Below are 12,067 nucleotides of genomic sequence, written 5' to 3' on the forward strand. Positions count from 1 at the left end.
TGGGGCCGCAGAGTGAGCCGGGGCCTGTCGGTCGGGGTAAGCGTCCAGGGCCGGAGAGTGGTGTTGACTCAGGCCTTCTGGTCGTCGGGTACGGTGGGGTGCGTTGGTTTGGGAGGTGGGCCCCCTCCGTTCAAGTTTCTGTGCATTGGGTCCAGGGTTTTGGGGGCGGGCGGCCGGTCCTATTGGGGCCTCAGCCTCGAGAAAGTCCTCCATAAGCGCGACGGCCGAGCTCAGACTTTGTGGCTGGTGCGTAACACCCAAGCTCTCCCCTGGGGTGGGAGGATGTGCATGAATTGTTCGAGGATGACCTGTTCCGTCACCTCAGCTGCGGTTCGACGCTCGGGTTGGAGCCATCGGGTACCCACGTCCTTCAGTTCCTGGGCCACCACCCGGGGTCTGGTGCCCGGTGGGTAGACCTTTTCCCGAAAACGTCGCCGAAAGGTTTCCGGGGTAATGTCAAAGGCATCCAAGATAGCCACTTTCACTTGAGCATAAATGCGGGCCTCATCATCTGGGAGCCCACGGTAAGCTTTCTGGGTTCGCCCCGTCAGATATGGGGCGAGGAGTGTCGCCCATTGGTCAGGCGCCCAACCAGCCACTGAGGCAACCCGCTCGAAGGTCACTAGGTAGGCTTCCGGGTCATCCTCGGGCCCCATCTTGGCCAGACGGATCGGTGGGGCGGGAGGGGTCGGGGTGGCTGCCCACTCCGGTTGAGCACCACCATGGCCCGACCGCAGGGTTGCAAGCTGCTGGAAGCACTGCGTTTGCTGTTCCTGGTGCTGGGCCCCCAGGGTTTGAAGCAACTGCTGCTGGTGGGCGCCCAGCTGCTGCACGAGTTGGTGCTGCTGCTGTTGCTGGCTCTCAGCCAGGAACTTGATAAGCCTTTCCATCTCTATCTTTCCAGTAGGGGAGCTTCAGAGGTGCCCTCGCACTAACCCCTTTCGGCAGGGGTTGGGATCGCCTGCCCGCATTCTCCACCACTTGTGACAGGTGTCGGTCGGTACTCCGAGCCTCTAGGGGTGATGGAGAGCTATGGTCTCCGTGGCAGGCCTCAGCCACACCTTCCGGGCTTTGGGGAATTAGCGGAGAAGGTGTGCTGGCCGGAGTCAGTAGCGCGCCCCTCAGGCAGGGGAGCGCCGGGGTAGGGGAACGCAGGCCCACCCAACTCCACTGCGTTCCAGCCCAGGGCCTTGACAGTGGCGGGAGGCAAAAGTCCTGCCGCTGGGTCAGCGGGGCCGTCCATGCCCGCTGACCAAACACACCCACCCCACGGTGTAGTTTGGCCCCTGGGCTACTTCCTACCCGGTCTCTCAAGCGGGTCGCTCCAGTCCCTCCATCTCCTCCGGGTATTCCGCTGCGGGCCACTCCGGTCCCTCCATCTCGTCCGGGTATTCTGCTGTGGGCCACTCCCGTTCCCCCTCGGTATCGGACTCATGCTGGCCCGGGCTGCAGTCAGGCCCCTCCAGGTCCTCTGGGTATTCAGCAGCTGGCAGCCCTGGTTGCCACAGGCCTTCCTCCCGGTCAGGCCCCTCCTTGCCCAGGGCTTCGCCTGGGTCAGCAGCAGGATCGCAAGGGAGCAGCCAGCAGCCTGTGTCTCTCTCCCTCCCTGGTGCTCTCTTCACTGGGCAGAGGGCCCCGCCTTTTGTACTTCCTGTCCCACCCTTCCGCTTCCGGGGATTGGCGGAAGCTTGGCCTGGCCCCGCCCACTCAGGCTGCAAGGGTGGCTCTTTACCCTCTGGTTCGGAGGGGAGCCACCCTGGCTCCCTACAGTAAGGAAAACCAAGGGAAATCCAGCATTGCAGGAACAGGTGTTAGTAATTCTGTAGACAGCTGTCTTTGCTCTGAGATGGTACTAAATATATGCACCAGTACAGTGTTAGGGGGCATTTAAACAGTGTAGTATTTGTTCAAATCTAAAGGGGAAATACAGATGTTCTCCCTATTGTTATTATTGTCCCATGTTTCTGCTCACATTTCCATCTGTCCACCACATCTAGCTAAACTTCTTGCTCCAAGCCTAACGTTTCAAAGGTCACTTAGATCTCACCTGCCCCTTAGCTTGCCTGCAAAGTCAAGATGATTGCATCCTAATTTACATATCAGTTGTTCCTGATCGGAGCTGTTAGCTTAGGCGATGTCTGCACTAGCACTTTTGTTGGTATAACTTATATTGCGTAGGAGTGTGAAAAAACACACCCTCTCCCTCCCCCCGAGCAACATAAGTTACACTGACAGAAGCGCTGGTGTGGACAGCACTACGTCAGCGGGAGATGCTCTCCTGCCGACATAGCTACCACCTGTCATTGGGGGCATAAAGTGGCTACATGAGAGATCTTACAGCGGTGCAGCTGCATTGGTACAGCTGTGCAGCTGTAAGGCCTCTAGTGCAGATGTGGCCTTAGATAGAATAAGGGCTTGTCTACACATAAAATCCTGCAGAAGAGCAGCTGCAATTCAGTGAAGGCACTCCCTATACTGATGGGAGGGGTTCTCCCATTGAAGTAGGTAATCCAGCTCTCCGAGAGGTGGTACTTAATTCTCCCATCGACTTAATGCTTGCTACGCTGAGGGTTAGGTCGGTTTAGGTGGGTTTTTCACTAGACCTAAGTTAAGCTTGGGCTGTCTGTACTCTTCTGGTATATTGACCTCTTCAAGAGGCAAATGTTATAATTCCCCTTAGCAGTACCCCAATTCTGTATGACGTACGACTTGTAGGCAGACACCAGATCATAAGCCTTTGGGTAAAAGAAGTACCACCCATGTAGAATCCAGGTGAGGATGTTTTATCTTGCTGTCTTCTAGGCAACAGACATAGTATAAAAATAAATCTTACAGTCTTACAGTAGAGTATATATTATATATCAATTAAATGTTGTATGAACCCTAAATGATCATTCCTATTTTTGTACACTATCAAAATCCTCCCACCCTTGTGGTGTCTTAAGCATCATTCAGATCAGCTGCATCAGAAAAATGAGATGTGCTAACTTCAGCTGCACAGGCAGAAAAGCTAAAATCTTCAAGAGAGAGATTTTCACAGCACTCCATCCACACAAGTCCCCTCCATAATCTGGAATGATAACATACTCAGCCCGTGAAATATGAGATAGGCACATTAGATCACTGGAATGCTCTCCACTGAGTAGGACACTGCTATATGTAGCAGCTACTGGGAGCTCATTAATCATTTCACTGGCATTGCTAGAGGTAGTTAAAGTATTCATTGCATACAAAATTCTGTAAGTGAGATTTTCTGGATCAGCTAGTTGTACCTGGTACAGAACAAGGAGGAGGGGGAGACAAAGGTACTTCAACTCACCTTTGTGCTTTCCCCCCAGCCCCAGTTCTGTGACAGGCTTAATCTCTGGTGTAAAACTGAGTAGCCTTTCTTTGCTCTGTTCAACACTCAGTTGTCTGTGCCCCTTGGTCAGGGACCATCTGGATGCAAAATGCCTGGAACATGGCCATAAACCAACCTGTCTCCGTGAATTTTGGCCTCTTCTTTTTTTTTGTTTTCTTTTTTCTTTCTTTTTGTTTTGTTTAACAAGGTCTTTGTAAATAAACCATTATTTATAAAGTTATTCATAATTTATTTTCATCTATTATAAACAATAAAATGGTAGTCAGTAGATTATATGTGAATTGTCTAATGTTAGTATTCGGTGTTGAACATCTCAAGTGGGGTAAATACATGTGTTGATGTTGAATATCTGTATTCAAGTAAATTAGGCAGACAGTTTTTTCAAGCTTTATGAATTCACAGATATGGAAAGGTTCAAATCAATCCAAAGCACTAGGATTCACAAGTAATGAATACATGTTCTTTCTAGTATTCAGTCGCTGTAGGCATCATAATACATTATAACGTACCCCAGACCCTATACACATCATTTTTCTGGCCCAAAAGGATTAGCCATTATTCATGTCCCATTAATGCTATATCTTACCAGATGGTATCACTTCTGAGTTGATGCACTCCCAATTCCTGTAGCCAAGGGATCTATCAACAATTCGTCTAGGGCTAAACATTATTAAAGTATACATTTAGGCACCTCAATAAATTTGGTCTGATTTTCAAAAGTGCTGAATCCTCACTGACTTGAGATGGGAATTACAGGTGCTCAGTACTTCTGAAAAACAAGCCACCTATTTAGGTGCCCAAATGTGGATTGAAATTAGCCTCTTTCGGCACTCATGTTTGGAAAATTTTGGCCATATTCATATTTTTTTAACTTGTTTGACTTTATCATGTTCCCAAATGTAGCCTATCAGTGTGACCAATAGGAATGAGAATATGTGATGTTTTGGGAATCACAAGGAACAGTAAAAGGCTTTGTTATTGCCCGCCGTGTAACCTCGGGGTGTGTTAATGCTGTACTGCTTTGGTTCAGATCCTTGACACCAATAGCCTGCCCACAAGCACAAAGTCTCATCTTGCAGGATGATACCAATAGCCCATCTAGTCTCAAGTCTCCCCAGATTCAACCTTCCTGAGTTCTTAACTACCAGGCATTTGGACTTTTCTCCTCTGATTTGTCACCCCTGAAGATGTGAAACCAGCCACCCAGATATCAGCTTACTTTGGCCTCCACATTCCACTCAGTATGTACAACACAGATCTGCTTGGGGTAAAAATAAACAAAAGGTTTATTTAGTAGAAAAACCACAGATTCAAAGATGAAGTGGTGAAGGTGAGCAAATGTATACAAGTTATACAGCAAACAGACATAAAGACATAACCTCAAGCTTTACACTTCCATATTGGATAAAATCCCTTTTCTAATACAAGTTACTGGCTGCCTTTGAACAGTTTCCCAGCATACCCCCTAACTGTAGCGGGAATCCAGCGTTTCACAGACAGCTTCATGCCTAGAGGCTGTTCCTCAGTTTCTGGATGCAAAACCTTAGACACAAGCCTGCTTTTAAAAGGCTTCCCAACCCCTTTCTCTCAGGGCTTATCTACACTGTAGAGACTGCAGCTGTAAGGTTCTCCCATCAGCATAGGTAATCTACCTCCCTGAGAGGCAGTATCTAGGTCAAGGGGAGAATTCTCTTGACATAGAACTGTCTACACTGGGGGTTAAGTCAGTTTAACTGTGTCACTCAGGGGTGTGGATTTTTCACACCCCTGAGTGATGTAGTTATACTGACCTAATTTCCTAGTGTGGACCAGGCCTCAGTCCATGGTGACTCATGTTTATTCAGCATGTGGAAACCCCCACTTGACTTGAGAGCTGGGATGTCTCAACATTTTTCCATTCACTCTAATGGCTCGTCCTTGTTATTTCCTGGACTAAACAGGAGGTAGTTACTTGGAGCTGATTATGTGGAAACACCTGGCTGGGAAGTGCCTCTCACTGTCCTCTTGTGAAGTGGAGCCAAAGTTTAGGAGCCCAGTTCTAAGCTGTATACATAGCTCATAATGATTCTTAAGCTTAGAAAGTTACAAGCTTTCATAAAAGATTTTACTCAACACATTTTTATAGCACAATAACATTTTATAAAATAAGTTGGTTCAGCTGCTTATTCTTTGGGTTTCAACCTCCCTGTTCTCCCCTTGGGGGTGTCTGGACACTGATTGTCACAGAAGCATTTGTCAGAAAGAGAAAATGTGACTAAAATGGCATGTTTCTAGGTAATGTTTATGACGCATAATCTAGAAAGTATTGTAATGTGTGTTACTGTTTGTTTCTCTTAATGTAATTCATATTTGAAAGAAGCTGAAGACTTATGTTTATAATCAGCAGAATGATACATTGCCAATAGTAGATCCTGATGTGTTGATTTCGTGTTTTGTACTTTATATCATCTACTGTAAAGTACAACTTTGCATTCAATTCCAATTTTCATTGTTGTGATATACATGGGAGCCTAGATGGCTTCAGAGAATGGCAATGGGTTATGGAGACTGTCCCAGGTTGATACTGATCAAATGTTATTACCAACTGATGATTTCTCAATGGTCTGTTTTACATAAGTTTCTGAGCATTGTTCAGTTCCCCATCACAAATAAGGTATCCACCTCACAAAACTTTATGACAATTGTCATTTATTACAAGCCTTGTTGGGAAGTTCAGTTAGAATCCATGAATGATTATCTCACCTTTGGAGGCAGTATGGACAGATCAATATGGGGATGTTTATGGCAGCTTACCCTATCATTTTCTGAGCTGCAACTGTCTTAGGATAAACAAAAGGAAATCAGTTTCCAGGGCTGTTGATTTTGCACCTTTCAACAGCACTAAATTAATCAAAATAAGTAATTTAATAACTAGATTAAAAATGAGCTATAAGGAATACTATCTCAATGACAAATAGAGAGGAAGAGTGGTCCAGTAGTTAGGGTGCTAGCCTGGTACTTGGGAGACCTGGATTCAATTCCCTGTTTCACCAAAGACTTCCTTTGTGACTCTGAGCAAGTCACTTTGGGCTTGTCTGCATGAACATTTAGCTGCCGGTAATCTGGGATGTGAATCTACCCTTCACTAGTTTGCCATGCTCTAACTGTTGCTGCTGACACACATTAACAGTTTGTTAATGCGCTTTGATCTAATCCTGTTTTGAAGAGGACTAGATCAAAGTAGGGTCCACAGTGGACAGTTGGAGTGCAGCAGGCATGTGAGGGATAGAGTCAGAACCCAGCTTGCTGTGAGCTAAATATTTCTGTATACAAGCCCTTAGTTTCTCTGTGCTTCAGATTAACTTTACAGGGGGGTTAAAGTGGAGAAAACAAATTCTAGATTGTGAGGCATTCAGATCCTATGGTAATGGAAGCCATAAAAGTACCTTAAATAGAAATATGGGCTCTCCCCAAGAGCTATATTATAGTTACTGTTGTATGAGAGAATGAACAATCTATTTTTTAATTTCCAGAGTTAATTTTCAAAGTAATCAAGGTCTCAGTTCCAGTTATTATATTATTTTATATTATTCCAACTACTGGCTATTGTACCATATTCAGCTCATAGCTAGGGCCCTATCAGATTCTTGATCCATTTTGGTCAATTTCACAGCCATATGATTTAAAAAAACATAAATTTCATGATTTCAGCTATTTAAATCTGAAATTTCATGGTGTTGTAATTGTAGGGGTCCTGACACAAGAAGGAATTGTGGGAGGGGTGTTGCAAGGTTATTGTAGGGGGGGTTGCGGTACAGCTACCCTTACTTCTGCACTGCTGCTGGCGGCGGCGCTGCCTTCAAAGCTAGGCAGTTGGAGAGTGGCAGCTGCTGGCCAGGAGCCCAGCTCTGAAGGCAGAGCCAGCACCAGTGCAGAAGTAAGGATGGCATGATATTGCCACCCTTATTTCTGAGCTGCTGACTTCAGAGCGGGCCCTCAGTCAGCAGCCACCACTCTCCAGCTGCCCAGTTCTGAAGGAAGCAGTGCAGAAGTAAAGGCATGGTATGGTATTGCTACCCTTACTTGTGCACTGCTGACTGCAGAGCTGGGTGCCTGGCCAACAGCCGCTGCTCTCCAGCCACCCAGCTCTGAAGGCAGTGCAGAAGTAAGGGTGGAAATACCATAACCCCCCTAAAATAACCTTGTGACCCCCCTGCAACTCCCTTTTGAGACAGGACCCCCAATTTGAGAAAGACTGGTCTCCCCCCCCACGCCCCATGAAATCTGTACAGTATAGAGTAAAATCACACAAAAGACCAAATTTCATGGGGGGACACCAGATTTCACAGTCCATGACACGTTTTTCATGGCCATGAACTTGGTAGGGCCCTAATCATAGTACTATTTTTGCATCACTTTATGAAGAGGTGCATTTCCTTTGTAAATTAAATCATCAAATTTACTAGAAAATTGTACAACTACGCTATTTTAAAATGTCCCTATTGTGAATAACTATATTTAATCATTTGTAATGTATGTAATAAGCCACATTTCTAGTGTTCAAGCCACTTACGATTTTGCCTATGATTGGGAGGTCTTGGGTTATGTTTTATGCTATGTTTGTGAATGAGGTACCAAGTATGCTCTAGTTATGATAATCTCTGTTATGCTGATGTTTTTTCTATACTCAAGTATATTTGCTGTCCATAGGCTTTTCTTAGCTCAAGTGTCTGAGAATATAATGCAGATTTATTAAATATGACATGCAAAGGCTGACCCCAAACTTAAAATCAGTATTAGGTACTGATTTTATGTTAATACTTTTGAACATATGGACTGATGAGGCAAAATAAAGTTTGGGTGTTTTTTTTTCCACAGAGAGTGGAATGTTTAATAATAAGTATATACTTCAGTGTGGCAGGAATTCAACACTGGAACATTAGGAGTCCTTACCAGCTTAATATGTAAAAGGTGTGTGTGGGGGGGGAAATAATCATTTCTCAAACATAAATTGAAAGTTAACATTTACACCTAACTCCTCTTATCACAGAAAATGTAGCATCGCAAGGAACAAAAAATGATTCTTAATTAAAGACTGAAGCCCTTTATGTGATACTAATCCCTTACTATTTGCTAGGTTTCGGTGGTTGCATGAAGGATGTTGAATTTACACGAGGTGCTGTCGTTAACTTGGCATCTGTGTCCAGCAGTGCTGTCAGAGTCAATCTGGATGGATGCCTATCAACTGACAGTGCTGTTAACTGCAGGGGAAATGACTCCATCCTAGTCTACCGAGGCAAAGAGCAGAGTGTTTATGAGAGTGGTCTACAGCCGTTTACAGGTAACACATTGGGTCCTTAAATGAAATGCTACACTTTTATTTCATTCTGCATTAATGTGTTCTTGGGTTCACTCTTTTTCTTTCTTTCTTTCTTTCTTTCTTTCTTTCTTTCTTTCTTTCTTTCTTTCTTTCTTTCTTTCTTTCTTTCTTTTCTTTTCTTTTCTTTTCTTTTCTTTTAAAGAATACCTGTATAGAGTGGTTGCCTCAAATGAAGGAGGATCAGTGTCTAGCGTCTGGAGTCGTAGTCGGACAAGAGAATCAGGTAAACATAATTTCTACATGTATCTATTTTATGTTTTATGAGTTACCTAATGTTCGGCTGTTTGCTGGAAAAAATCCCACGATGAGAATTTTAATTAAATAGTAAAAATTGCAGAATATTTTAAGGGGAACCAAAATTTCTTGACATTTTGGATTAATAACGTACCAATATGTTATTGTAGCTATAAAATGCACAAGTAGGCATTTTTCACCATATATTTCAAGGTGTATTCTACTTATAATACACCATATTTATTGTGTAAAATCAAAGAGATTTAAAACGTTGATTTGCTTTATCTTAGCATGAACATATATGAATATAAGCTACACAACCAGTTTATGCTGATATATGTAAATCTAAACCTCTAGTCAAATTACACGTCTGCTAGAAAAAAGGCATCTGATGACGATTGTTAAAGTGCAAGGCCACCCAGGACTCACGAAAAGCATTGCAAAGCAAAAATATAGTGCCTAGTTGGTATTACTGTTCATGATGGGTCGCACAGATGTGTGTGTTCACGCAAAAAGATTAACCTCTCCTTAAATTTCATGGAGGAAATTTAGAGGCGCTTCCCTTTTTGTACAGTAGGCTTTTTTATACCCTGTTGAGCTAGTAATTTTCTGAAGATTCCTCACACTGTGAAATATGTGCCCACAGACTGCTAGCACTATGAATTAGATCCAAATTGAACTCCAACAATTCAGAGAGTTCTATTGATAGAAGATGGTCAGACAGCATTTCTGTATGATCTCTCCAATTATACCAAACTCTTCTTTAAAAAAAATACTTATATTATAATTGCATTGCAAAAGATGCTTTAAACATGTTCCCCAGAGTAAATATTTGACTTTCAAATACATTGCTTATGCAGCTTAATGTCACCATTTTGTCTTCCACCCAGAAGACAGCATATACAGCCATTTTTATATGAATTATCTGGCCACAGTAAGTTTTACCATAAATTTATATTTACAATCTGACCACAACACTGAGCAGCTACATGTTCCCAAGGGCTGGAGAATAATTGCACTATTTAATTATTTTTGAGTCAGGTTTGTTGTGTCCCTTATGAAAAGACCATCTGCTATCTTGTACCTTACTTTGCCCTGTGCTATATTTCAGAACTAATAAAATCAATATATTGGTGTATTCTCAGTAACCTAAAGCTATCCTAGAGTATCACATTGTTACTTTCCATAGGAACCACAAACATTCAAACATTTTTACACTTAGCATTCGAGGGTCCTTCCCGCCGCCAACAAAGGTTGCATTTATTTAATGAGTCTAAACAATCAGGTCACTACAAAGAGGATATTTGATGTAGGGAAAGCAGAGTGATCTTCATTGACAGGCCTTAGAAGTCTACATGCATTTACAGCAAACTCGCCATCCACCATCCTGCCGTAGTGTTCCTTGGGCATTTCCGCTACATCCCTTGCGTGGTCACCTGTGATGAAGTCGTTACTGGCCAGCCCGTTATTTGGTATAACAATATCTAATAAATACTTAAAGATTATGGAAAATGGGATGAATTTTTATTAGGGATTGTATGTGTACATGAGGTTGCCTTTCAGCTTCTTTTAAACATCTTTATTCTCTTTATTTTAAAATCATCTGAAGTGATTAAAAGCAAGGCTAATGCAAAAGGCCTTGCACAAGCTCAGTTTTTACTTCTGACAGTCATATGCAATTATTAATTTATTTTCATATGTGATGGGGTGGTCTGCGCCTTAATGGTTGTGGGGCCTAATGCTCAGCCTGCCCTGTCATGTGGCATGGACCTTTAAGAGTCTGAAAGGTCCAATTATAGATACAAGTTACCTGGGAGATATTGGGAGAGAGGAAGCAATCCTAAAAGTAAGAAGTGTATGAGAGGAAATCCCGTTACTGTTTCTTTAAAGACCTGGGGCCAGGGAGCTGCAAGAAGGGGACCAGCATAAATGCTGCCTGGTCCCTTATAGCAGGGCAGACACCAGGAGACACTGGCAGGGAAAGACTGGCCTGCTCAGCACCCTTAAGGAAGAGGGATCAGCTAAGGGAGAAGCTGGCAAAGGCCCTAGAGCTGGCTAGCCCACAACTCAGCTCCAGAGAGGAGAGCTGGGGAGGCTCCTGGTTAAGGAAAAAGTGAGGGAATAACTAATACAGCCCAGTTTGAAAGAGGAGAGTTGGGTACTCCTGCTTAAGGAAGGACTGAAAAAAAGTAACCCATTGTCTGCAGCCAAGCTCTACGATACAACCGCATTTGCTCCAACCCCTCAGAGAGAGACAAACACCTACAAGATCTCTATCAAGCATTCTTACAACTACAATACCCACCTGCTGAAGTGAAGAAACAGATTGACAGAGCCAGAAGAGTACCCAGAAGTCACCTACTACAGGACAGGCCCAACAAAGAAAATAACAGAATGCCACTAGCCATCACCTTCAGCCCCCAACTAAAACCTCTCCAACGCATCATCAAGGATCTACAACCTATCCTGAAGGACGACCCATCACTCTCACAGATCTTGGGAGACAGGCCAGTCCTTGCTTACAGACAGCCCCCCAGCCTGAAGCAAATACTCACCAGCAACCACACACCACCCAACAGAACCACTAACCCAGGAACCTATCCTTGCAACAAAGCCCGTTGCCAACTGTGTCCACATATCTATTCAGGGGACACCATCATAGGGCCTAATCACTCAGCCACACTATCAGAGGCTCGTTCACCTGCACATCTACCAATGTGATATATGCCATCATGTGCCAGTAATGCCCCTCTGCCATGTACATTGGTCAAACTGGACAGTCTCTACGTAAAAGAATAAATGGACACAAATCAGACATCAAGAATTATAACATTCAAAAACCAGTCGGAGAACACTTCAATCTCTCTGGTCACTCGATTACAGACCTAAAAGTGGCAATTCTTCAACAAAAAAACTTCAAATCCAGACTCCAACGAGAGACTGCTGAATTGGAATTAATTTGCAAACTGGATACAATTAACTTAGGCTTGAATAAAGACTGGGAGTGGATGGGTCATTACACAAAGTAAAACTATTTCCCCATGTTTATTTCCCCCCCACACACACTCCCACTGTTCCTCAGACATTCTTGTCAACTGCTGGAAATGGCCCAC

At 43.9% G+C, this 12,067-nt stretch overlaps 1 protein-coding gene across 1 annotated transcript in view; it reads left to right on the forward strand.

Annotated features, from left to right (window-relative positions):
* The window catches only part of USH2A (usherin), a 571,481-nt gene that overhangs the window by 223,240 nt on the left and 336,174 nt on the right, over positions 1–12,067 (forward strand). The window contains exons 27-28 of the mRNA XM_027827110.3: positions 8,478–8,681; positions 8,863–8,943. Of these exons, the coding sequence (XP_027682911.2) occupies positions 8,478–8,681; positions 8,863–8,943 (285 nt within the window). The remainder of the gene's footprint in view (positions 1–8,477; positions 8,682–8,862; positions 8,944–12,067) is intronic.

This window comes from Chelonia mydas, chromosome 3 (assembly GCF_015237465.2).
Source record: "Chelonia mydas isolate rCheMyd1 chromosome 3, rCheMyd1.pri.v2, whole genome shotgun sequence".
NCBI lineage: Eukaryota > Metazoa > Chordata > Testudines > Cheloniidae > Chelonia > Chelonia mydas.